We start from the raw sequence: 26551 nt of genomic DNA, 5'->3' as shown, positions 1-26551 counted from the left end.
TTTCCTGTTGTTGTTGTTGTTTAGTGACCAGATATCATGGAACAAATCAATAATAATTATACAGATGAAGTATAAAGTTCATGATTTTCTTAAAAGTAGGTTTTTAAAAGTGTGTGTTTCCTTATATTTAAGTGTTTTTAGCATTAATGTTTGTAGATTAGCATCTTTTTTGGGTCATTTCTCTCTCTTTACAGCTATTGGCAACAAATGGTCTTTTTATCGTCACTGGCCGTTCTGTAGGGGCCTGAGCTGATGCTTTACGGGGCATTTGATGACGTGTGCAGGAGGACACCGGATTTTACACATTGTGGTCATTTTGCGTTGATTTGTAGTGGTTTGGCATCCCTTTATAGGTGCTCTGTGTCTCTGTAGTTTAAGTGTTTGACGCTGTGAACCTGATGGTGGAGAGTTGAGGTTTAAAGAGGAAGATGTGTTGGTGCTGTTCATCATTTAGGACTGAAGACTTGGATGAAACGTCCAGAAACCCAACAATTCTATTTTCTTTTTCATCTAACTAGTATTTATTCTTGTCTTGCTGCTGTAACAACTAAATTTGTCCTTGTGTGTCAATAAAACTTTATTTTACCTCTTATCTTAAATGTCTTGAAGGAAGGCGTCAAAATACGAGAAAAAATAGAATTTCAATTTAGTCAAGTCGAGAAACAGATGACATCAACGGCTGCAAAACAAAGTATTTGATGGTTCGTTTTTCACCAAAGCATTACGAGTAATACTTCAAATTGGGGACTACGATGAAATGTTTTAAATATTTAACGAGTTGAAACTAAAACAATATGGTTATGGTTGTAAGAATAGACAAAAAGGCTTCATGTGAATCCAGCTCCTGAGCAGTAAAACTGTTTTGACTAACAGATTAGAAGATAAAAGGTGAAGTCTAATTAGGTTTTATGTCCCTGTGATCTACTAAAACTTCACTGTTTATCTTCTATACTTTGCAAAGTCTCTCTTACTAACAACCAGAACTAAATAAAAGAAATATAAAACCTACAAAATATAAAAAACAAGGTGCAGGATGATGACATTTCTTCAGGAGTAGATCGACTCCATTAGAAATGAAACGTTTCCTCCTCTGACCGACGGTTTGACACAGACAAATACAAGAGACTCAGAAGCAGGTTTTGGAAAAAAAACATCAATTTTTATTTTGAAATGACTGATCTTGTGCCCATTTTGTTTTCTTTTTTTCATGATTTTTCTGAAAATCTCTTCCACCAACGTCCAAAGCTCACAATGCTCTTAAAAAAAAAATAAAAATCAAATTATCAGATAAAACGCTTCAAAGAAAATAAAATCCTATTTTTTTTTTTGCACTGGGGGGAGAAGGGGGGGGTAAAGGGTGAGAGGGGGGAGAAGGGAGAGTTGAAACCAAATAAAACGAGATGCTACGACCGAGACGTGGCTCCTCCTGGCTTTGGATGACGACGAGCCTGGGGCCAATCACAGTGTAGTGTCCACAAGTTCCCATGATGCCCCTCTCTCCATGGGAGACTAAGGCAGTCAAACACAGTAGGTTGCAGTATGCATGGATACCTTTGTTGAGTGGTTAAATCTTGAGATGAGACACCGAAAGGAAAGACCTCCATTCTCAGGATCCTTTGAGGTTTTTCAGGGACAATCGATGCGTGGCTACTAAAGGTGCTGCTGCTGAAGGATCGATGCATTAGTTGTTTCTGTTTACGGCTAAATATTTAGAGGCAGAGAGCTTCCTGTAAAGCCAAGAGTGTTGTCCCAGCTCTGGAAGACAGAGACTGGGAGGGTGAAAGAGATCTGCAGCACAAAGTACGACAACCGTCAACAAGGATAGAAAATGGAGATCTTTCCCTCCTGGAGGTACAGTGTATCATGACTAAAAGCATGTTCTGGTGGAAAACACATGCTGAGTGCAAAGTGAAGGGGCTCATTTCCGTCTCACGGCTTTCTGTTGAAGTGAAGCCCTTCAGTTTTCTTAATTTTTTAAAATATTCTAACATCCTCGTTTTTGCGTTAAATAAACGGCGCTGAAGCCTCGATGCAACCGGCTCAGCAGCAGCCAAGTCAAGACTGAGGATGAGAGTGAGATGACGACGCACGGCAACAGTAGATAACCAACCATGAGCTGACCGGGGAGAGGGCGGAGTCTCGGAGAGGAGGGGGGGCGGTCCTAAAGAGCGCTTATACACTTGATTTTAACCTGGCTGACGTGCATGCTCTGTGCTCATTCTGGGTGGAGACCTGTTTAACTTCCACGGATCATTTGCTTCAGTCAACGCTGCTTAATTGAAGATAAAAAGCTGAGTGTGACTTCCTGTTGGCTCTTCTGCACTCACAAAACAGGTCAAATGAAATAATGATGCAGCTTCTTTAGCCTTTAAAGATGTAACTGAACTGAACAGATCTCAGAAACATGCTTTTTGGGAGGTGTACATCACTTTCTGCATAGTCGATTAACTTGGCAAAAAGACAGAAAATATGGCATGGGGAGCTAGCCTGGCTTTGACAAACGATGTGAGTTGCTAACGCCGCTCCCTCTCTTCATGCAGCTCTTTATACTTTCATCCGTCACACCTTGTTTTTGTGTTGTTTTAATCATCATTAATTAGGGTTGTGCTCAGAAAAATGCTTTTTGGGAGGTGCACATCATTTTCTGCACAGCTGATTAGCTTAGCTTAGCTTAGCTTAGCTTAGCATAAAGACAGAAAATATGGCATGGGGGGCTAGCCTGGCTCTCACAAACACTAAAAAAGACAGAGGTACATATATTGTAAATAAAGATGTGATCTGATTTAATATGGAGGTGTTAATTAATGGAAAAACCTCCTTGAGCAGTTTAGTTGGGACGGGATCTACTGGAGAGAAGGACTCCAATAATGGTGAGGTCCTACACGAGTTTCTAATGCCAGTCTTTGTGCTAAGCTAAGCTAAGCTAACCAGCTGCTAGCTCCAGCTGCTGCAGATGAGAAAATGGCTTCTCAGAGCAAAGAAGATGAGTTCCCTAAATATGTAAGTGTTGCTTTCAGCTTCCTTCCTGTTTTTACTTGTGTGGAATCAGAAGTTGTTGAGGAAGATGTTTCAGTATCTGTTTGTCTTGATGGAAGCAACAATGTGATAAACACTTTAAAATGAAGTATATAAGCGCCCTAATGCACCGCCCAGCTAACCTGTTAGCTTCTTCTGAATGAGATGTTCAGGGTCCATTAACAGGCTAGAGGGGTTATTTGTATTTGAGTATTTAGTGGTAACTCCTCCCCTCTCCATCCCGCCTTCGCCCTCTCCCCAAGAGGTAGCCGCCCTGCCCTAACGCTCCCCACCCCCGTTAGTTTAAACCACCTAATCCGACCACCCCTGACCAACCCCGACCCCCTCCGGTGGACCGCGGCGCTTCTCTACTCGGCCTGAGCGTCGTAGTTGGCTCCGCCCGCCTTCTTCAGCTCTGTGCGGATGTAGTCCTCCTCCAGTTCCCGCCGGTCGCTGATCATGAACTCCTTGGCGAAGTTCTGCAGAGACAAAGCAGACGCTGAGGTCAAGAAGGAGAAACCTTCACCTCATCTGTGGCAAACACTGAGCTCATGAATCTGAAGCCAAACTGTCAAAACAAATGTGACAAAACTTCTCAACAGTTTTATTTCCTCTGATCTGATTTATTTACTGTAAGTTTAATAACAAATGTTTGTCAGAGACCATATCATTCATCAAGTTTCTGTTATGTGTCAATATAACAGCTTTCACACCAACGCCGCTCCCTCCCTTCATTCAGTTCTTTGTACTTTCAACTGTCAGACTAAACTTGTTTTTATTGATTATGTTTAATAAGCTTAATTTGGAAGGTGTACACCACTTTGTGCACAGCTGGTTAGCTTAGCTTAGCATAATAGACTTAAAATACAGATAAAAAGCTAACAGGACCTTGTGTATTAATACGTTAAATAAATTGTGTTTTTGTTTTTTATCTTATTAAAGCTGTCCTAATTGTGACAGCTGTTAGGTAGCTGTTCTCACCAACGCCGCTCCCTCTCTTCATTGAACCGTTTCTACTTTAACTGTCAGATATTGTTCCTGTTCTGGTCGGACAACATAGTAAAAATAGAGAAAGTCATTTTTATTTAGGCATGTGCTCAGAAAAATGCTTTTTGGGAGGTGTACTGCACGGCCAATTAGCTTAGCTTAGCATAACAACTGAAAATACTGTTAAAGAAATCTAGCCTGGCTCTGACAAAAACCTAAAGTGATACTTAGAAGAACATCGTGCATTAATATATTCAATCGAATCCTTTATTTTGAAGCGTGTTTCTGTTTTTATCTCATGACAGCTTTCCTTCGCCGCTCCCTCTCTTCATTGGGCTGTTTTTACTTCCAGCTGTCACGCTGCCCAAGTTCTTGACAAATTTGCACATTCAGCAGGAGTTGTTGATGATTTTTCAATCTCTATCAACAAACCCATGTTGTTTTTATTACTTAAACCGATATCAAGTCTCTGACCTGCACGATATCTTTGACCAGCGTCTTGTCGGTGCTGATCTTGGCGCGCTGCAGCCCGCTGATGTTCTCGCCGATCCAGGTGATGAGGGTGAACTTGGCTCGTTTGCTCATGGCGTCTCCCGTCGTGATGCGGACGAAGCCGAACAGACGATTGTCGTCTGAGGGAAGAGATGACGTAAAGGCTGAATATACACACACCGAAGATGTTTTAACATATCAGTCCAACATATCTGTGATCTAATCTATGAGGAGGAGAGAAGCTGGAAACACAGCACAACGGTAAAAAATAGAGATGCCACTATTAGTTTGAGATTTGAGGCTTTGCTTTGTCAAATATTGTAATAAAATTAACATCTCTGGGGTTATTTTCTGATATTGTCACCAACAGTTACATTAAAAATAAAAAATCCAAACATTTGCACTGTCAAAAGTGAAGATGTGCTGCTTTTCTTTTTTTGTAGTTTTGTGTTTATGTGGGAGCATTTGAATGAATCACACATAAATATGAAAACAAACCTTGTGATATAACTGGAAGATTAATCAGTAATGGTGATAACTGTCAAGGGTTGAGGATGTTAATGTTCCCTTCACTCCAACTCAGAGTAAAGAGGAGTTTATCAATGGCAAGATCACAAACTTCAGACTTTCATTCTTGGTAGTTCAGACTTGACATGTTAGATTCTGGAGAACAGACTCTGGAGGAGTTTATGGACTCATTCAGGTTAAAGGCTGCACCCAAACAACAAGAACAACAAACACTGAACACTGCGTTTAAATGAAAAGTCTCCTGGAGACAGCGTCAAGGAGAAAAATATTCCAGTATACTCTGAGTTTAATCCATGAAAGACTTGTGTCCCAACACTCACAAACCAGAGCGAAGCTTTGTGGAGCTCTGTGCAACCAGGAAGTATTCAGGTCAGCAGACTAAATGACTAAAATCTTTTGTGAGCCTTGTGAGTCTCAGCGACCACGCCTGTCACTGTCGGAGGTGGTCGACTGCAGCCAGAGAATATAAAGTCTGAGCAGAGAGAGAGTCAGGATGCTGCAGACCTCTGGATTTAATCAGTCAGAAAGTTTACCTGTTTCGTATGCAAAAGAAAAGTCTTTCATAGTGTGCTTTAAATTCATTGAATTAAACTCGTTAGCTGCGGCTGCTAGTTGTGATATGAAACCACTGTGGCTGTGTGGAGATCAGGTCTGAGTCATTCATCTGTCAAAACGTTCTGTGAAACGGAAATGGAAACAAGCCCCTCAGCACTCATTTAGTTTTTCTCAATAATTATAATTTGTCAGAAAATGTGCAAACAGTGAATCTGATATTGTCTCCTCTCTGGGATTCAGTTTGGTTTAAACATCAACAACCAGCTCAGTCCAGCCAGTATGTGTCCAACCACACCAAAATATATTTAGATGTAGAATATAACGGTATATATAGAAAAATAGAACTTTTTAAATGATACCTACTTATGAGACTGGAATCTGTATATTTATCTGTATGTTTTTTGCAATTTGTGCTTTGAAATGACAGAAACGATTCATCTGAATATTTCCTGAACTAATGGAGCTCTTGTTGCCGCTATAACAGACTGGGAACTTGTTCTGCAGGTGTAACTCTACACCTGTGTTTACACGCTGTGTAATGGTCCAGTAAAGTCTCTCTGTCACCTGTAAGTGTTCTGAATACAAGCGGACGTCATTATTAGTCATATAAAAAAAAACAGAAGAAGAAGAAGAAACTCTTGCCTCACAAAAACTTTCCAGGACAGAAACTTTCTGTTCTGGTTTAAAAATAAAACATCTGAAGATAAAAATAAGAATCTTTTATCTGATCATGATCCTGTCTCCTTGGTATCAATAATATTAAATATCAAGCAGCACATAAAATGTCCTCACTGCTAAAAGACCGGATCAGTGTTCACACCTGGACCTGTTTAACCTGAACTCCAGAGACCAGATCAGTGTTCACACCTGGACCTGTTTAACCTGGACACTAGAGACCAGATCAGTGTTCACACCTGGACCTGTTTAACCTGGACACTAGAGACCAGATCAGTGTTCACACCTGGACCTGTTTAACCTGGACACTAGAGACCAGATCAGTGTTCACACCTGGACCTGTTTAACCTGGACACTAGAGACCAGATCAGTGTTCACACCTGGACCTGTTTAACCTGGACACTAGAGACCAGATCAGTGTTCACACCTGGACCTGTTAAACCTGGACACTAGAGACCAGATCAGTGAGGACGGGTGTTAATGAAGGTGTGAATGAGGCAGGAAGTTATTTCTATTTATTGTGGGTGTGAACTGAGCAGGGAGTTTTCTGAGCTGCTGATATGTAGATTTGATACAAACATAAATTATGATTAATTTGCTTTCCCCTATAGAAATGTGATTAATGTGATTAACCACAATACATTTATTTATCACAGACCTGGTTGATATCTGAAGCTTTAACGTCTGGGTTTACTTTAGTCGTGGTGCTTTTCAGTTTTTAACCTTAGATTTGATTGGTTAAAGGAAGCGTGGGGGCCTTTTCAACAGACACACTCATAAACTCAGGCTGTTCAGTAACGTAACAGATTACTCATTATCTTCTTCCAGATGTTCAGAAACGCTAGACAGCTTCAGGGCAAAGCTCCAACTAGTTCAGTCTCAAACGCACAAATCCAAACGTGAGTCAAAAGAAAGAGTGACGGAGGCATTGATCTGACGCCACGGTGATTCAGCACAACAGCCTCCATCCTCCACCATGATCATCCAAGTGAATCACCTCCTTCTGGCGCTGCTTCTACATCAACTCAACGCTATTAAGATTAGAATGACTTCACTGCTGTACCTAATGAATGGGCCAGGGAGTTAATAATTAATAAGAGCTATATTAATAAAGTTTAATAAACTACTTGTTTGAGAACGTGAACTCGCTGGAGACTCCGTTGTCTACAAACTTAAAAGCTAATTCAAGTGTTTTGGGGACATTTTCACTGTTTTCTGATTTAATGACTCACTAATTAACGGGGGAACGTAACCGATAACGTTTTCGGCCGGACACTCAGTCGCTTCATGATTTTAATGAGGACAAAAGACATTTATGTCATCTCATATTCAAAGATAAAACATTGAGGTCTTCATTTGTAAATGACTAACAGCAACATCTGCCGACCTGAGACTCACATGACTAGACCCTTTGTTACCTGAGGCAGTTAAGTAGAAATCTAAGGTGCTTCTAGAAGGTCAGGGTCTTTGAAACAGGTTTTATCTTTATGAACCTGTTGAAGCTGATAAAGAATTTCCTGGCAGCAGTGAAGCTCTCACATCAGAGCGGCGGCGAGCTAACAGGAGCCGCCACCGTCGGCGGTCTTATCAGAGCTGGTTTCAACACCTTGACCGACACTGGAGTCGCCTGATTGGTCCAAGTCCGCTCAGAGACGCCGGCTTCATTCATTAATTACGGCAGCCTCAGTGGCAGCTATCAGTGCCTCAGTGTGAGCTGTCAGAGGAACTAGTACCAACCTGGAGCTCGCCTGCACCCCCACACTTCCTCCCTCTGCCACACTCTTCCTGGTTTATCTGTAAAGCCATGCTGACTGTGCAGCCGACCGCCCTGCAGACAAATCTGCACTTCAACAATGATGAGACGGCAAAAAATAAAAAAAAAAAGGGATTTTTTTTTATTTATTTTAGGAGCTATTTGCATGAACTGACTTTCTAAGACTGCTGGGTGTTTTCCCTCAGCCTACACTCCGTCCCTCGGAGATCAGCCTGGAAACCAGAGCCGTCTCCTGTGGACGGTGTCGGGTGGGTGTTTTTTGGAGAGGAGTGGCGTTACAGTCGTCCAAATTTGATCTCGTTTGTTTTCTTTATCTCCACCAGCAGCGAGGAGGTCGAGGTTAGCTCCCAAAGGATGAATCCTCATTAGTTCACACATTCACTTTCATATCAAAATAACTAAAAGCTACAGAGGGAGCTTTCACCCTGCAAAACTTTAACCAAGATGTTTCAGTCTGGACCAAAATGACGGATGGACCAACCGTCACTAGGATCATTCATTTGATCCATAACTAAAAGCTTCCCTTCTTTCAAATCTGCCACATATTCAGAGTCCCCAGAGGAAGAACTCTAACGTTTTGTGTCACCTTGCAAACTTCCTTGACAAACAAAATGTAGTGATCTGATTCATGTTCTCCAGAGGACGGATGACGACCCTTACAACAGATGTCAAAACCAAAAACACTGGCTTTGTGGTGATGACACATCCTCTTGGAATCAGGAGGTCTGCACCGATCCATCTGGTAGAGACGGAAATAATTCACAGTAGAAGTAGAAACTGACTTCGGCGCTAGAGGAAACGTCTCCTGTATTGATCCTTTGGGGACAAAGAATATCTAAACCAACTCTGATGATGATATCTGATATTTTTCAAGCAGTTTCACTCTGAATAAAAGTGTTGGTTTGATCAGACATGTCGCTAACGTGGCTAAAAACATTATAAAGTTGTTTGGGAGACTTTAGAAGCACCTTAGCCCGGAAGCTGACCCAAACATGAAGCTGGTCTGGAGTCTCTCCGCTGGGAACTGATTATGCCGGAGTCAGCAGCTAATGGAGGGACATTCAGGTCTCAGTTTACTTTAGCTGACAGTTGCCGACCTACAATGAATAATATATCACAGACTGAATAAGTCAGAGGTTGTTGCTGCTACATTTTGTAGGCAGAAATTGGGTTTAAACTAGTGGTAAACACACCGGCCTGCTTTCTATTTTGACTTGTTGGCGGCGGACGAGTTGAAAGATCGATTCTCTGCAGGAGTCGTCTTCATGTGGACTCAGAGAGCGATCCGTCTGCGTCGGCTCCTCCTACACTCAGAGGGGGAGTTTTTATTTTCTGCAGAGTTACAACTTCACTGCTAAATAAGGGAAACGAGACACGCTCTGAACAGGAACCAATAGTAGTAGGTGCCCGAGCGCAAGAGAAGCAGCGATACAGGAGCTATTTCAACATAGGAATGTGAGCTCAGAAATATCAGGAAGAAAAAAAAAAAGAAGACACGAGTACAGCCCCGAGGCTTCGAGCTCGAAGCAAGAGCTGTAATATCAGAAAAACTGCCACACCCAGAGCAGATGCTTTACTCTCCAGGGACGGCACAACTCCCCATCACACGGCTTTTTATTTTTATTTTTAAATCGGTGCTGAAAATGAGTTGCAGCAATGTCTAAAAGGCAAACCTGCAGCGTTTGCTCTAGAAGTGATTGTGCAGCACACTTCTGACAGTCTCTCTGCCCTCAAGGCCAACTGGTGACAGAGTCTTAAGAGATTAGCCGAGTCAAGCTGTGTGGCTGTTTAACCTGTCCACAATCTACAACACGGGACAACATTTAAAATGACATCTTTTTTTTTTTACCTGTGCACATTTCCTTGAATTCATTGTAGTCGGTGCCTTGTCCTGCAGGAACGATCATGGAGCCCTCATATGCGAACACGGCCCTGCAAGAAGCACAGTGATTGTTCTTTCTATTATTCATATAATTGCATGATCTGTTGATTCACAGCAGTTTGCATGATTTTTTTTTTTTTTTTTTTTTTTGTGCGCGCACACACAAGAGCTGTTGTGCAAGAGCTGCACACAAAATGCACCGAGACGCCCATGCAAGGTGGCAGCCGTGTCTCAGACATGTGGAAGTGGTCACCACATCAACGCTGTCCTCTGTGAATACGGGACAAAGGAAATTAGTTCTGGCCGGCTGGGCCCGATGACTGTGCGCCTGTGTGACCGTCCAGCAGTAGCCGGAATATCGGATCAGCCGCATCCCGGGGACGGGACACACGAGGCTGCGTCCATTTGATCGATAACACCGCGAGAAGCACGGATCCGCTGTAAACTACCGAGTGTGAAACAATGCCCAAAATGTGCCCGTTCTAGCGCGTTTTTTTCCGCAGGAAGCTGGCGAAACTGCATTTAAATATCGAGCGATTTAAAGTTAACACGCCTAAATACCCACGTACATAAATTTAAAAACACAATTTGTGATATTTAATTTATCTTTGGGACTTAGCCTTCCATTCGGCGTGTTATACAGCGAGGCAAACCGTGCTTATTTAATCAAAACGTTAAGTTTTATAAAACGGTCCGCCTCATGTCACAACGCCCGTCTCCTGTGAAAAGACGGCGCAGTGGGCGGTAACAGGCTGAGTGAACTACACCTTAACTAAGATTATATGAAATAAATACATCGTTTTGTGTATTATTTCGCAGCCGAAATTAATACTGGCTAATAAGCACTGAAATGTGATGCCGGTTTTCACGTTTAACACTTTATTTTGTCGAGTTTTGTAAAAAATCATTAAATAGTAACATTCGTTAACGGAGTATGGAATGATAGCCCGGCACACTCACCAGTTGGTTTCCGTGCCGTCGTCTCTGACTTGATTGTAAGCCTCTCTGCAAGCCTCCTTATCGATCTGGGTTGCCATTTTTTATTTTTTCTTTCGCGGGTGGATGAGAGTCAAAGCAGCCGAAGGGAGCGGTGAGTCGGTCCGGTCAGGGAGAGCTAACGGAGATAAAGCAGCTAAGTTGTGCGGCTGATGCCACTACACATCAGAGAAGTAAGAACCGTTAACGTTAGAACCGCAGCCTTCAGTCGGAAATCACGACCACCACCGCAGCACTGGAGCGACTGAGCCGGTCAGACTTAAAGGGAACAGGCGGCTCTTCTTCTTGCAGCTCGGTTCATTTCCTGGATGTTAGCACTTTATGGGCGTTGGTGATGTTAGTCAATCAGGTTGCCAGCAGACAGGCAGACAAGTCCCCCCCAGACGTTCACCTCCTCCTGGTCAATGATAGTCTACGAGAACCGCTGTCAAGGCGGACGGAACATGCAGATACACTTTCCGGAAAACCTTTCAAAATAAAATAATAAAAAAAAAAACTCGAACAAAATAAAAACACAACAAACAGCTAATTTGCTCAAAAGTTAACGCCATATCCGGCTTTTTAGATTTATCTCATCTTACTGTAAAATATTATACCACACAAGTAAGCATTTTATGAGAAAAACTCACTATGCGCTCATACTAGCTAAGCTGAACGCTAATTAGCTAAAAGCTTATTAGCTAGCCTAAAACTAACTAGTTGTACACCGACTAGCCAACTAGCTAACTTGGTCAAAATTAAGGTTACGCCGGATTTCGATTTTTACCTTTATCTTATGTTACTGTGAAATATTAAACCACATAAGTAAGCATTTAATTGGAAAAACTGAAAGCTAATCTGAAGCTAACTAGCTGTAAACGGACTAGCCGAATTAAAAACTAAACTGAAGCTAACTAGCTATATGCTCACTAGTAGGCCTGAAGGCTAACTAGCTATACGCTGACTAGCCGAGCTAAGAGCTATTCCATTATTAATAATCTATTGTAACACATTAATAAGAGAAAAGCTAAGTGTTAGAAGCGTGGGGAAAGCTAGCTAGATGCTAACTAGCATTGCTTAATAGAGCAACTTCTAACTGTAGAGGATGTCATGTAATGTCATATATGTTAAATCGACTTTAACACATTTTAATGTTTGTTAATTCCTGGTCAATGTATTAATCATTGATCCACAGATACCAGTCACCATAGACATACATCGTTGTTTAAAGATACTGCATAAAAATTAGCTTTTTTAAAAAAAAATCTTGAAGTTGCAGTTTTTGCTTGAATATGACAACAAATGCAAGCCAAGAAATACCTTTTTTTAATAAAAAATATCTAAAGTACTGCATTTACCTTGTTTACCTTATATAAACATGTCACACTGACCTAATTTAAAACAGAAAATCCTCAGGAATTTAACCCATATAAGCAGCATCATACTTTAACTGCACCAGAGCTGATTTTCATTCTCTTCTCTGCTCAATGAATGGTTGTTTGTTTTAGGATTGAAGTGGATTAATTGGATTAATTCAGCAACACTTAAAAAAAACTGCTGACAAAAAACAACAGTAACAAATAAAAAAGGATGGAGAAAAATAAGACTGGGAAACTTTTAAATGTTTAAATTTCAGTATATCTGTGACATTTGAGGAATTACAGCTGCTTTTGTTCACAAGAAAATGCTGAATGGCGATTTTATTCTGAAGGGAAAACAGGACACTTCCGGTTTTTGTCCCACTAAATAGCAGAAACTTTACAGAACTAAGTCTTAAATTGATTATTTTAGATTGAGTAGTTTTCCATTTATATGTTCTTTGTTTATTATCAACAGCAAGAACAACAGAATCAAGTATCAATACATTTATAGAGCACAAACCCACAAACACAATACACAGTAGTATAGAGTGTATAATACAGAGTAGTGTCTGTGAGACGTGGGTGAGGGTGAACATGAGTGGGGGTGATGTGAAGTATGAAACTTAAAGATAAAGTGTGAAGCTGCACAGAGGTCAGAGGTCACCTCCATCCACCTGTGAGTCCTCCATCACCACCTCCACCTGATCACTGACCCAGAGGACCACGTCCTGCTCCCTGGTCTGAGCTCCGGGTTATCAGTCACTGCATCATCCTGCCACCTGCTGGTCCACCATCAGTCCACCACCTTCATCATCCTGCTGCTAAAGGCTGCATGAACTCAAACAGTTATTTATGGAAGAAACTATTATCTGATTATCAAAAAACTTCAAATAATTAGTTTTAAACGAGTCAACCAGTTGAATAATATATGAAATAACAACAAAATGTCAAAACAATGTCTTCTTTAAAAGTATTTTTATTTGTTTGTTATTTTTTCATTCTTTAAATCAGTTTAGTTAAACTCTCATGCATTATTTTTAGTGTTTCTCTTCTTTTCCAGGAACAAATTCTGCTTCCTGCTGCTTCTCTTCAGAGTCAACCTTTACTTGAGAGTGATTTAAGGTTTTATCAGGACAACACAATAATTCCTTCCTGTCCTGTTCCTGTTTTTTTGTTTTGTTTTTTACTTCTCACTTTGAACTGGTTCTTCTTTTAATCTGTATCTTATAACTTTGGTGTATTTTCCTTGTCTGATAATTCTTCTAATTATATAATTTATTACTTAATTTACTGACTTACTTACAATCTGCTTTAACTATTAGAGACTTTTATTTAATATTATTAAAATGCCCAGTTCTTTGTCACTAACTCAAAGTCTGAGTTCATTGTTTTATAAAAACGCTCCGTGACACTGCGAGTCTTGAATGTCCTCCTAAATCGCTGGTTGTGATTGGTCCGTCACCGAGGATGACGACATCCGGCTCAAAGTTTTGGCATTAAAATAAAATGGTTCGTTATTGGCAGTGAGTGAAATTTTACATATAAAAGGGAAAATACGGAAAATGGTGACAGCCTCTATTATTAGTCAGTATGAGTTTTTTTCTTTCGTTCATTAATTAATTAATTCTTCTTCCAAATACATTAAAAAGGTTTGGATTGAATTCCACATATTCAGTAAATTTGTCAGATGCTCTTTATGTTTATCGTATCTCAATAATTATGCCAAAATTATTATATGCCAAAACAGCAATTTTAGTAAAATAGAAATTCTCTTTATCCTTTTCATTTATTATTTTAAATAAAAAAAAAGGTGTTATTTTTTTGTCTTTGGGTCAAATGAATATAAATACTTTACTAAATACTAGTGAGGCGATGATGGGAGTTTATTTTTTATTTTATTTTTTGTTGTTTCATACTTTGTTTTATTGGTTAATTCATTTAAAAACAACATATAGTTATTTATTATTTGTAAATGGAGTCGCTACAAAGATTTTATTTTGAAAACCATATCCGGAAGTGTGTTTGTTTAGCTTGTAGCTAAGCTAGCTGAGATGCACATATGGTTCCGGCTTTTCCTGCGGTTTAATGTTTATTAACGGAGACATGTGACGGTTTAGGGCTCAGCTGGAGAGGAGTTAGGGCTCGTGTTTGTTGTTGTTGTTGTTGTTGTTGTTGTTATGCTAAAGTGAGCTAACGACAGATGCTAATGAGGAAGCCTCCAGGTTAATGAGTGACGTTTCATTTAAAGTATAACGGGTTTTAATCAGACAGTGACAGTTTGTTGTCTCTGGAGGTTTAATTTCGTGGATTCTCAGTTTTCCAGCTAACGGCTAACAGACCAATGCTAACCAGTTATTTTAAAAGTCTGTTAAGAACTAGTTTAAGAACACCAGCTTGAGTTCTTACCTCTAAAAAGGACAGATCCAGGTAAATACAGCTTCATCACTAATGTCTGAAACAAACCTGAGTGTCTTAAACACTTCATTTATTATCAGTAATGTCATTAAATGAGAATAAAATGCATTTTACTGCACTGAGATGAAAATATTTGACTTCATTTCCACCTTTCATGTTTGAAATGATTCATCTATTAATCAAAAGAAAGGTCAGAAATACAGATGTGGGTGTTTGTTCCTTTTAGATCATTTAGTTTAGGAAACATTAAGAGACTAAGTATTATGTTTATGGTTGAGCCAGATCATTAGGTACACTAGTGAATGCGTTTTAATGTGACATCCCGTCACCATGAACCGTGTAGATGAGGAGAGGACAGCGGTTTTAGAACAAGCTGGAATTTCTCTCTCACTCACTGAGAGCAAAGACAAATCTGTTAGTAAGCATTTAAAAGTACACTCACTGGCCACTTCATTAGGTACACCAGTGAATTATAACAGTCCTGCTCTAACGCTAGTCTCCACGAAGGTTAAAGTGATCCGCTTTAGTTTCTAGTAACTGAGAGATGTAGATTGAGCTGTGTTTTCATTTTGTAGTATTATTGAACTGACACGTGTTCCTATTATTTTGGCCACCCCATCAAACTCCATCCTCCACAGTGATCATCAGGTGAATCACCTCCTTTCTGACGCTGCTTCTGCATCAACTCAGAATCAGAATGACTTCACTAGTGTACCTAATGAAGTGGCCAGGGAGTGAAATGATTAACCAAACTTCATCCCAGCGTCCCGGAGTCCAAGTTAACGTCTGTAACTATTTACAGTTTATTAAAACCAGTTAAAGATGTGAAGTTTCCAGTAACGCAGGAGAAAGAACAGAACCAAGATCTCATCACACACGTTTCTCTTTATGTCTGAACAAGTTTGAGTTTCTTAAGAAGCCTCCTGCACACTGGCCACTTCATTAGGTACACTAGTAAAGTAAATCTAAATAATGTTGAGTTGATGTAGAAGCAGCGTCAGGAAGGTGGTGACTCACCTGGAGGATCATTGTGGAGGATGGAGGTTGTGGTGCTGTTAAGCTGGACTGAGGTTACAGTTCTGGGTCTGTGTCCTTTAGATGACGCCTGAGGGGGACGTGATGGACAAACCGAGCCGGGTGTGTCGGCCCCAGAGGATCACTGAGTCGTCCAAGGTCGGTGTGTTTCTTTTTGTTTGAGACTCCAGAGTTAACCGTCGTGTGTGACATCAACTCGTTGAGTGTAAGAATCTCTGGTGTCTCTGATCTGATGGTGAAACACTCACAGGTTTACCGTTGGGTGGATCAGGCTGCTGAGGTTCTGCAGGGCCTCAACGAGCAGCGGCGGGACGGCCGGTTGTGTGACGTGGTGCTGGTGGCCGAGGACCAGCGGGCCCCCGCTCACCGGGCCCTGCTGGCCGTGTCCAGCCCGTACTTCCACGCCATGTTCACCCTGGGCATGAGGGAGGAGCACCAGCAGGAGGTACTGAGCAGGAAAACACCAGCCTGGAACACGGATCAGATCGTTTAGGGGTGGGGCTAAATAGTGGTGATGGACAGTTGGACAATTGTTTAATTGAATTTTAATTTGACTGATTAACGATCTGGGCTGGTTTGGTGTGTTTACTCTTCCTAAGACGCTGTGTTAGGAAGTCTGGTTGTAAAGGTAAAGCCTCTGAGGTAACTGCTGACTGTGAGGGTGGGTGGAGTCTGTTGTCATGACGTCATGACCCTGACGGCGTCCTCCTCTGACTGTCTGCAGGTGGAGCTGGTCGGGATGTCGTTCATCGGACTCGAGGCTGTGCTGGACTTCCTGTACAGTGGAGAGCTGCTGCTGGACGGAGGAAACATCAACTACGTCCTGGAAACGGCTCACCTGCTGCAGGTAAGGAGCTGAGAGGTCAAAGGTCAGAAGGAATGAGAGGCATCGCCAAAGTAACCGCCAAAAACATTTCAGGAGACGTAACAACAGACTGTGTTCACTAGTGTACCTAATGAAGTGGCCAGTGAGTGTAAATAACTGACTGTAATAAGTGTGAGAGAGGGAAGGAAGGAAAGTGACAGTCTGAAGTGTGACCTTGCCACCTGACCCTGTCCAGGTGTGGCGGGTGGTGGATTTCTGCTGCCAGTACCTGGAGCAGGAGGTGAATGAGGAGAACTACCTGTACCTGCAGGAGGTGGCTCAGCTCTACAGTCTGGAGCGACTCGACGCCTTCATCGACTCCTTCATCCTCGCCCGCTTCGCCACGCTCTCCTTCACGCCAGACTTCCTGCGCCACATTCCTCTTAGAAAGCTGGACGCGTACCTGTGCAGCGGACAGGTGAGGCCTTCCTTCACATCATGATGATGATGATGATGATGATGGAGCAGATCTCAGTTCCTGGTTTCTGTCCCGTCTCCAGGTGCAGCACGACAGCGAGCAGGCGCTCCTCCAGGCCGCCCTGCAGTGGCTCAGCCAGACGCCCGAGCGGACGTCCCACGCCCGGCAGCTCCTCTCCTGCATCCGCTTCCCTCTGATGCCGGCGGAAGACCTGGGGAGCCGGGTGCTGCCGGCGGTCCGGGCCCTGCTGCCGGAGGAGGCCGGCTGCGAGGCCCTGGTGGAGGAGGCGCTGGGGTACCACGCCCGGCCCAGCGCTCAGCCGCTCCTGCAGACGGGACGCACGGCGCTGAGGGGAGGGGTGGAGCAGCTGCTGCTCATTGGAGGAGAGGTACTTTAGTTTTATAAAAAGTCTGATATGAGAGACATCTGACCTGGACTATCTGATCTCACCTGTCCAGCCTCAAAATGTCCTCAAATGTCCTCAAAGGACCTTTTGATATAATATATATGTTATAGTGATCTCTGACATTAGTTATTAAAGAAAGGAAGAAAAGAAGGAAGGAAGGAATGAGAGAGGGAAGGGAGGAAAGAAGGAGGGAAGGAAGGAAGGAAATAGGGAAAGAATGAAGAAGAAATAGGAAATAGGAAAAGGCAGGGAAGGAAGGAGAGAAGGAATGAATAAAAAGAAGTGAAGAGGGAGGGAAGGAGAAAGGAGGGAAGGAAGGAATGAATGAAAAAAGGAAAGAAAGAGGTCTGATGGTGTGATGGAGGTCTGATGGAGGTGTGATGGTCTGATGGAGGTGTGATGGAGGTGTGATGGTCTGATGGAGGTGTGATGGTCTGATGGAGGTGTGATGGAGGTGTGATGGTGTGATGAAGGTGCGATGGAGGTGTGATGGAGGTCTGACTCGTCCTCCCTTTAACGTGTGGAGGTGTTTGAGCGGGGGGAGGAGCTGAGCGCCAACGTTTGCCGGCTGGACGCTGAGACAGGAAGCTGGGAGGTGGAGACGGAGCTGCCGGCCCAGCGGAGCCACCACTGCCTGGCCGTCCTGGGGGGCTTCGTCTTCACCGCGGGGGGGAGTTCATCCAGAGACAACGGTGGAGACTCTGCCTGTAACCTGCTGTACAGATACGACCCCCGACACAACCAGTGGACCAGGGTATGAGAACACCCCCCTCCTCCTCTGTGTCACTCTCAGCTTTGTCTCTTTGAGTCTCTGGGACACTGTCCTGTCTTCACAGGGCGCTCCCATGAACCAGCGGCGGGTGGACTTTTATCTGGGAGCGGCGGGGGACTGTCTGATCGCCGTGGGAGGGAGGAACGACACCGGAGCTTTGTCCTCCGTGGAGATCTACCGTCCCGCTGAGGACAGCTGGACGTACGTGGCAGAACTGCCCCGGTAGGAAGGACGTCCTGGTGCTGATGCAGAGAGATGTTGATGATTTATGGAAAAGATAATCAGAAAGTCTGACGTTACAGTTAAAGTCTGTGCTCCGTTTAGAATAACAAGCACCTTGTTCTTCACCGCCTTTTTCTTCTTCTTCTTGAAAAGTGTTTTGACGCTACAGGGATGTGGTTTTGGTTTATCATGGAGCTAAAACAAATAATTACTAAAGATCAGGTTTGACTGAAGCCTGATACTGATCAGGACGTCCCAAGTTCACCATGTGGTAGATAATTTCGCCCATGCATGCTTTAACTTCACAGCCAGTGTCGGTGCAGAGAGAGGTAACAACCACTGAAGTGATTTTGTGTCTTCTCCAGGCTCACTTACGGTCACGCTGGGACGGTCCACCAAGGCGTCGTCTACATCTCCGGGGGTCACGACTACCAGATCGGGCCGTACCGCCGGGACGTCCTGAGCTACGATCCGTCGGTGGAGGGCGACGCGTGGAGCGAACGCCAGCCCATGTCTCTGGCCCGGGGCTGGCACTGCATGGCCTCCCTCGACCACCTCATCTACGCCGTCGGGGGCAGCGACGACCACGAGGACACCACCGAGCGCTTCGACATCCTCCAGGTGGAGTCCTACGACCCTCGCGCCGGCCAGTGGACTCGGGTGGCGCCGCTGCTGCTGCCCAACAGCGAGGCGGGGCTGGCGGTCTGGTCGGGGAGGATCTACGTGCTGGGGGGCTACAGCTGGGAGTGCATGGCGTTCTCCAGAGCCACGCAGGTGTACGACCCCGACAAGGGCTCGTGGACCAAAGGGCCCGACCTGCCCAGACGCATCGCAGGGGCCTCGGCATGTGTCTGCACCGTGAAGCCTTCAACGGCAGCTCCCCTTGGCAGAGAAGGAGAAGAAGAAGGAGGAGGAGGAGGAGGACCGAGGGGTGAAAGAAGATCACACCCCATGTAACAAGACTCCTGATTCATTCACAGACGATTATCAGAACCATCAACGCAACAATGACCAACAACAAACGAACTATTCTGGAAAACACCTGAAACAACACAGCATTCACAAAATAACGTCTGGATGGAAGGTTAGGTGTTAATACATGGTGGTCTGGGATAAGACCACCTACTCTACAGGTGGGGGGGGTGGGATCCGTGTGGTAGTTAATTATCAACAGGATCAAGTCAAGTTGCCTTAAAGCCTCAATAATGAACCGTGTCTTTATTCCCTTTATCATCAGAGACGTTTCTGTCTCCACATTGACTTGACTGAGGATGGAAGCTTCCAGGGTTCAGTTCTAATCTGAGCGATTAAGAAGTTGCACAAACCGCTGCAGTTGAGCAGTTTACCTCCAAACACCTGCTTTACTTCTGTGTTGCACAAGAATCACCTACAGAGGAGGAAGCTGGAGCAAAGTCATCTGTGGGTGGAGTCCACCTGAAGGTCACATGACGACCAGAAACCATCACTTTATTTAAATTATTTTATTTTCATTTTTTCATTTGTTTCACATTCGTTGTGTATATTAATAAAAGACTGGTTTGATTTGTACATTTGTTAAGTTCCGCTTTCGATTAAAAACATTTCACATTTTGGTGGTTGGTGAGTAAACGGCGTTCACGTTTCCATAGCAACGTCCTCTCTCTCCTCATACGAAGGGGTAGTACGGGTGAGTCTTGATCCTGAAATACAGAACGAACAGAGACGCTGACGATCAGTAACTATGAAGGTAAATTAGTCTCGTCTACAGCTGCAATCAAAATGATTCAACCCCCTGAACAGAGTTCCTAATAAGAGCCTTTGCCAATCAGGTGAGGTCTCAAGCTCAACCATTCAAGGGCTTCATTAGTTGAGATCGAACACCTCAAACACCTGGACTGTTGACATGTGACTGCATGTTAGAAACATGGCTAAGTAAAGAGAATTGTCCAAAAAGGTCAGAGGAGAGATCAGTGCCTTGAACAAACAAGGAAAAGAATAAAAAAGGCTGGCAAAGGCTCTCAGTATTCCCAGATGTACATTCAGAAGTATAGTTCGCAAGTTTAAAGTTAAAGGAGGAGTGGCTACACAAAAAATAATCTTCTCCAGTGTCTCCAGATTTATTTTCATCCAGTGTTTCATTCATTTTTCACCAAGATCTTGTATTGATGATGGAGAGTCTGACCACTGCACAAAGCCTTCTCCAGCACATCCCAAAGATTCTCAATGGGGTTCAGGTCTGGACTCTGTGGTGGCCAATCCATGTGTGAACATGATGTCTCATGCTCCCTGAACCACTCTTTCACAATCTGAGCCCCATGAATCCTGACATTGTCATCTTGGAATATGATCCATTGATGGAATAACCTGGTCATTCAGTATATTCAGGTAGTCAGCTGACCTCATTCTTTGGACACATAATGTTGCTGAACCTAGACCTGAGCAACTGCAGCAACCCCAGATCATAGCACTGCCCCCACAGGCTTGTACAGTAGACACTAGGCATGATGGGTGCATCACTTCATCTGCCTCTCTTCTTACCCTGATGCTTCTCCACTATCCTTCCAGTTTTTAATAATGCCTTGGACAGTTCTTAACCCAGTTTTAGTAGTTTCTACAATCTCCTTAGATGTTTTCTCTGCTTGATGCATGCCAATGATTTGACCCTTCTCAAACAGACGACCACAGGATGTGTCTTTAGACATGGTTGTTTAAGAAATCAGAAGCTACTCATTGCATCAGTTGCAGCAGGACTTGGTGGCAGCAGAGACTGAGGTTTCAGTTTCCGCAGTAAGGCGCATACTAAACGCTCAAGGGCTTCATGTCTGAACACCAAGGTGTACACCACTACTGACGCAAGATGGATTCTATGAAATATGAGGAAACCCTGGGAGAAAATGTCATGCCATCTGTGAGGAAGCTGAAGCTTGGGCAACACTGCACCTTGCAACAGGACAATGTTGTCAAGCGTACCTCAAAGTCTACCGAGGCTTGGTTTCAGAAGAACTAGTGGCCATCACAGCCACCTGACTTGAACCCCACTGAAAATCTCTGGTGGGATTTGAAAAAGGAGGTTGCAGCACGCAAACCCAAGAATATTAGTGAACTGGAGGCCTTTGCCTGTGAGGAATGGGCTGAACACTGCCAGAAGCTGGTGTCTGGCTATGCATCACGTTTGCAGCAGGTCATAACAGTAAAAGAGTGATCTACTAAGAACTAAAGATGCTTGTCATGAAGGGGTTGAATAATTTTGAGACTGCAGTAGTCACTGAAAGCGGTAGTTTTGAGAAACCAGCTATTTAAATTGATCTTGTTTGATTTGTTAATTGCAAACAGTTTGTACATTTTACCAATAAATGTGATTCACAATGGGGGCTGAATAATTTTGACTGCAACTCTAAGAACTTTACTAGTTTTGAAGTCTCATCTGAGTACTTTACTGAAGTTATTTCCTTCTGACTAATAATTAATGTCGTTAGTTGCACTTTGACTAAATGTAATAATTAAGACTTACTCGTCGAGGATGCCGGCCTTCCACCCTCGGTCCAGTCCTCTGAGCGTTCTCATGTCGTCCTCGGTCAGACTGAAGTCAAAGATCTGCAGCGTTGGAACAGAGACGTGAGAATTTAAAGGTTTTAAAACACTTTGTGACGAGCCAACGCTGAGGTCTACTAATGGGCTCTGAGGTTTCTTTACCTTGGTGTTGTCCAGGATGTGATGAGGCTTGTCACTTTTAGGGATGACAGCGATGCCCTGCTGCACATGGTACCTCAGCAACACCTGGGGAAGAAACAAAAAACATCTGCTGTCAATAATGAGAAAGAGAAACACACATAGAGCAAACACACACTGACACACACTGACCTGAGCAGGGCTGCGTTTGTTCTTCTTGGCTATTTCTGCAACGACCGGGTCCTCCAGGATCTTATGTGGATCATCGTCTGCTCTGACCCTACGACAGGGAAAAAAAACAAGACCAGAGAGGTTTTATTCACTTGGCAAGAAACACAAACCAACAAAAGACTCCAAAAAAAAAAAAAAAAACATCTGCAAAAAGACACAAAACAACAAGAAACAGGCCACAAAGATGCAAAATTACCAAATAAGAGACAGACAGGCCATGAGGGATCAGAAAAAGAGAACTACTAGAGACAAAATGACGATGATAATGACGTAAACAGACCACGAAGACGCAAAAGAAACAGCAAGAAGCGTAAACAGACCACAAAGAAAACAAGATTAACACAAAATACCTGCAAGGAGACACAAAGCAACCAGAACCAGGCCATGAAGATGCACAACGACCAAACAACGAGGAAGGAAGCAACTAAAAAAACGACTGCAGAGACACTAACAGACCACTACAAGATGCAAAAAAACACAAATCACAGACAGACAAAATAAAAGACAAAAGCACAGACACACAGGAAAGAACACTACACGTCATTACCGCGAAAAAAATTATGCAAATGGACAAAAGGTGTCACAACCATAAAGCAATAGGGCCTGAAACAGACCACAAAGACGTAGAGAAACAACAGGAAGGAAAGATGCAACGGCAAATGACTGCAGAGACACTAAAAGACAAATCACACAGATACAGAGGAGCTAAAAGAGACACGAAACAGCTTCAAACTCTCTGCAAAGAGATGCAAAACAAACAAAAACAGGCCACAAAGGAAACTAGATGAGCTACAGAGAGACAGAAGCAACTGAAGACACAATGAGACACAAAAAGACCATGACAAGATGCAAAATGACCAAAAAGGTTCCAGACAAAGATCAGTAAACTGACCCCAAAGACACACAACCCAAAGAAAATGAGATGCCTAACACAAACATCTGAAAGTACCTGAAAGACGCGTCCTCTCAGCGTCTGATCGTTTGGTTTGGAGGCAGTGAATGAACAGAGAGTGAACAGGCTGCAGTAATTCAGCTAAATCAGTGTCAGCTGTGTCAGGAGAGGAGGGTCTGAGCACGGTGTCTTACATTTCTTTGGGTCTCTCAGGACAACCGAAGGGGCTGTAGGCCGTCAGGACGATGTTCTTGGATTTACAGTACTCGATCAGGTCAGCCTGAACCAGGTAGGGATGCAGCTCCACCTGCAGGGAAACAAAACGTTGAGTCAAGGTCTGCAGGTGTGAAGATCTGTTGATGTTTTGTAGTTATTTTTCCTGTGAAGCACCTGATTGACGGCCGGAGGAACCCTGCACAGAGCCAGGAGCCTCTCCAGCTGCAGGATGCTGAAGTTGGACACGCCGATGCTCTTCACCTTCCCTGAGGCCTGCAGCGCTTCCATCCCCTGGAAAACATCAAATGGTTGTGTTCCTGCTCCAGGACCACGGAGACCAACTGAACGTTTCCTAATCATGCTTCATTTAACCTTTACTGTTAAAATATATAATAAATAATAAATTAAATACAGATAAATGACACAATAATGTGTAAAAATACCTGAATCTGAATCCTGAACTGATTGAGTTTTACAGGATATGATACAAATTAACAGTTAAATGTTTTTCTTCTCACTTTTTCTTTCAATTAAAAATGTAACTATGATTTTGTATATTTTATTTTATTTTTATTATTATTATTTTATTATTTTTATTATTTATAGATTATGTGTTTTTGAAAAGAAGTGCTGTACAAATAAAGATTATTATTATTAAGTGTCATTATTGAGCTTTTTAATTATTTATTACACCTTTTATTTAATTTAAAACCATTTTTTATTCCACTTTAAATAAAAAACAACATTTCTATTAAACAGGATTTAATTAATAATATTTTTTTGAGTAACTTCACAAACTGCTGATGAATGAAATGTCTTCTGACAGACAGACTTCCTGTCGTCTTACCCTCCAAACATCCACGTAGTCTATGTCAGAGGTTAGAATCTTCCCGTCCTTCCTTGGAAAAAGATCGTCGCCGGTTTTCTGCAGAAAAAAAATAACAAAGACGCAGCGTTTTACTTTTCCTCTGTGATTTAAACCGTTTCACTCTTTCAGTGAGATTTGTTTTTAAGTCACAAGAACAATGAACCGCAGACAGGACGTCCAAGAAGAAACTAAGAAACTGAAAACACAAGAACAGCAGAGCCTTACTCTCAACTGTTGTTCTCATCCAAAGTCATTATAACAGAGGCTCAGGAAACACAAGCAGCGTTAACTTTCAGGACTTAAGTGAGAATCAGTCGTATAATAATCTGAAGAGCGCAGAATCCACACAGGATTTATTCTACGTTTCTAGGAGCTTGTATTAAAGTGAACATTTGAATGTCTCAATTTGGGGGAGGGAATTTAATGTAACGCTCTAACCTGTAGGCTGACAGGGAAATGTATGAGGTAAAGATCCAGGTAGTCCAGCTGCAGGTCGCTCAGGGACTTGTTGAGGCACACAGGGATGTCCTCTGGGGCGTGATAGGTGCACCACAGCTGTGAAGAAGAGGTACAGGACAGCAGGTTAGACCTAAGGCGGGAACTGTGACGTCATGTTTCTCTCCTTCCTCCTCCTGAGGACACACCTTGCTGACGATGAACATGTCCTCCCGCCGGATGATGCCCTGCTTGATCTTGGAGCGCAGAGCCTTGCCGATGTCCACCTCGTTCTTGTAGGAGTAAGCTGTGTCTATGTGGCGGTAACCGGCTGCTATGGCCGTCTCCACCGCGCCCTGGATCATATTCTGCGGCAAATGAAACGACTGCAACAAAAAGAAGACGAAGGTTATGAGTTAAAACCCGTTCTGATTCATGTTTCTATTAAAAAAGCTCCTCGCCCTTTTTTCTGCAGAGTCTGTGAAGGTGGAATAGTTTGGTTTAAATGAGATGAACCAACACTGCATCATTCCAGCATCAGAACCTCATCCCTCCATCAAACATGGGGGTGCTAATGTCCTGGTTTGGGCCTGTTCTGCTGCATCTGGACCAGGACGCCTCGTCATCATTGATGGACCAATGAATTCTGAATTCTACCAGTGAACTCTAAAAGAAAATGTCAGGACATCTGTCCATGAGCTGAATGTGAAGAGAAACTGGGTCATGCAGCAAGACAACGAGAACCAAGAACACAAGTGGTTCTACAAAAGAACGGTTAAAGAAGAACAAGATGAATGTTTAGGAACGGCCAAGTCAAAGTCCTGACCTTAATCCAATAGAAATGTTGTGGAAGGACCTGAAGCAAGCAGTTGATGTGAGGAAACCCACCAACATCTCAGAACTGAAGTGGTTCTGTTCTGAGGAATGGGCTAAAATTCCTCCAAGCTGCTGTAGACCACTGATCAGCAGTTACCAGAAGTGTTTAGTTGCGGGTAACTGCTGCACAAGGAGGTTTCAACATATTGCCCTTGTTTCAACACGTTTGTTGGATGGAGTCTCAGTTTCTGATCCTAGCTCTTTGGATCCTTTTAACATTAAAGTCTCAGCTTTAATTGAAGCGTCGTTATAGAAAGACTGTTTAAAACCTTCAACCTCTTCACTCAGGTGTTATCCTAAATTAAATGAATCAACTCCTGATTATAACTCAGCATTTGATGCACAGACGTCTCCTCATGTCACTCCACAAAGCCTCAAAATATTCATTAGTCATCCTCCAGTAGTTTGATCCGAAGAACAAATAATCTGCAGATCAGAGTTCATGGTCACCTCATGACTACTTCAGTAAAACCTCTTCATATAAAACACGTGCATTTACACGTCACAACAATAAAACGAAAATTAAAATAAAGAAGAGTGGAAGCTGAATGATATAATAAACCTTACCTTCCATGTCCCCAGACCCAGGACAGGCATCCGTCTGCCGTCATTCAGCTCCAGGGTCCGGGCCACCTGTGTGTCCTCCTCAGAGTACATTTTAAACAACAGAAGAAGAAGAAGAAGAAGAAGAAGAAGAAGAAGCTCAGCTCAAACTAACACTGTCACAGCTTTCCTCTTCCTCTTTATAGCCTCTAAGAGCTTCTGCTGAGTCAACGTCCTTCCTTTTTCTTTGCTGATTGTTTAACTTCATCTGTTTTTCTTTTTTCTTTTCCTGCTCCACCACCTTCCTTCTATCTCTCTCTCTCTCTCTCTCTCTCTCTCTGTAAATTATCAGTGCAGAAGTTAATTATTGGACAAACTGCTTCGCCCCCATGGAGTATTTATGTGTAAATACTCTGAGGAGGAGGAGGAGGAGGAGTAAGTTGCAAAGGTCACTCTCTTCATAGC

General features: G+C 43.0%; 3 protein-coding genes across 3 annotated transcripts; 1 reads left to right on the top strand and 2 right to left on the bottom strand.

The window, feature by feature from the left end:
- Positions 1-1133: 1133 nt before the first annotated feature.
- On the bottom strand, positions 1134-11305 carry cotl1 (coactosin-like F-actin binding protein 1). The gene is made up of 4 exons (XM_084555417.1): positions 10869-11305; positions 9876-9958; positions 4477-4634; positions 1134-3494 (listed from the first exon to the last, which is right to left on the bottom strand). The coding sequence occupies exons 1-4, from the start codon at positions 10943-10945 to the stop codon at positions 3384-3386; spliced, it is 429 nt and encodes a 142-aa protein (XP_084411543.1). The 5' UTR covers positions 10946-11305; the 3' UTR covers positions 1134-3383.
- A 3001-nt stretch (positions 11306-14306) lies between these two features.
- On the top strand, positions 14307-19682 carry klhl36 (kelch-like family member 36). Its single transcript, XM_084555037.1, has 9 exons — positions 14307-14671; positions 15758-15832; positions 15945-16139; positions 16419-16541; positions 16756-16977; positions 17060-17365; positions 17910-18137; positions 18220-18377; positions 18743-19682. Exons 2-9 carry the CDS (start codon positions 15758-15760, stop codon positions 19332-19334), a joined length of 1899 nt encoding a protein of 632 aa, XP_084411163.1. The 5' UTR covers positions 14307-14671; the 3' UTR covers positions 19335-19682.
- Positions 19683-19854: 172 nt separating this feature from the next.
- LOC311495545 (aldo-keto reductase family 1 member B1) lies at positions 19855-26200 on the bottom strand (the record flags this gene model as incomplete). Its single annotated transcript, XM_084555034.1, has 10 exons — positions 19855-20056; positions 21868-21950; positions 22050-22133; positions 22218-22305; positions 23343-23455; positions 23539-23655; positions 24212-24289; positions 24671-24787; positions 24877-25053; positions 26111-26200. The coding sequence occupies 10 exons, from the start codon at positions 26198-26200 to the stop codon at positions 20023-20025; spliced, it is 981 nt and encodes a 326-aa protein (XP_084411160.1). The 3' UTR covers positions 19855-20022.
- Between the last annotated feature and the right edge of the window lie 351 nt (positions 26201-26551).

This window comes from Chelon labrosus (genome assembly GCF_963514085.1).
Source record: "Chelon labrosus genome assembly, chromosome: 11".
In the NCBI taxonomy this organism is placed as follows: Eukaryota; Metazoa; Chordata; class Actinopteri; order Mugiliformes; family Mugilidae; genus Chelon; species Chelon labrosus.
Note: the sequence above shows the minus strand (reverse complement) of the source record. Positions and strands in the feature narration are given on the sequence as shown.

Coding starts and splice junctions, on each gene's coding strand:
- klhl36 (XM_084555037.1), top strand. CDS start 15,758: ATGACGCCTGAGGGGGACGTGATGGACAAACCGAGCCGGGTGTGTCGG. Junction 16,978..17,059: donor CGTACCTGTGCAGCGGACAG/GTGAGGCCTTCC, acceptor TCCCGTCTCCAG/GTGCAGCACGACAGCGAGCA. Junction 18,378..18,742: donor TACGTGGCAGAACTGCCCCG/GTAGGAAGGACG, acceptor TGTCTTCTCCAG/GCTCACTTACGGTCACGCTG.
- cotl1 (XM_084555417.1), bottom strand. CDS start 10,945: ATGGCAACCCAGATCGATAAGGAGGCTTGCAGAGAGGCTTACAATCAA. Junction 9,959..10,868: donor GACGGCACGGAAACCAACTG/GTGAGTGTGCCG, acceptor TGCTTCTTGCAG/GGCCGTGTTCGCATATGAGG. Junction 3,495..4,476: donor TGGTCAAAGATATCGTGCAG/GTCAGAGACTTG, acceptor TTGTCTCTGCAG/AACTTCGCCAAGGAGTTCAT.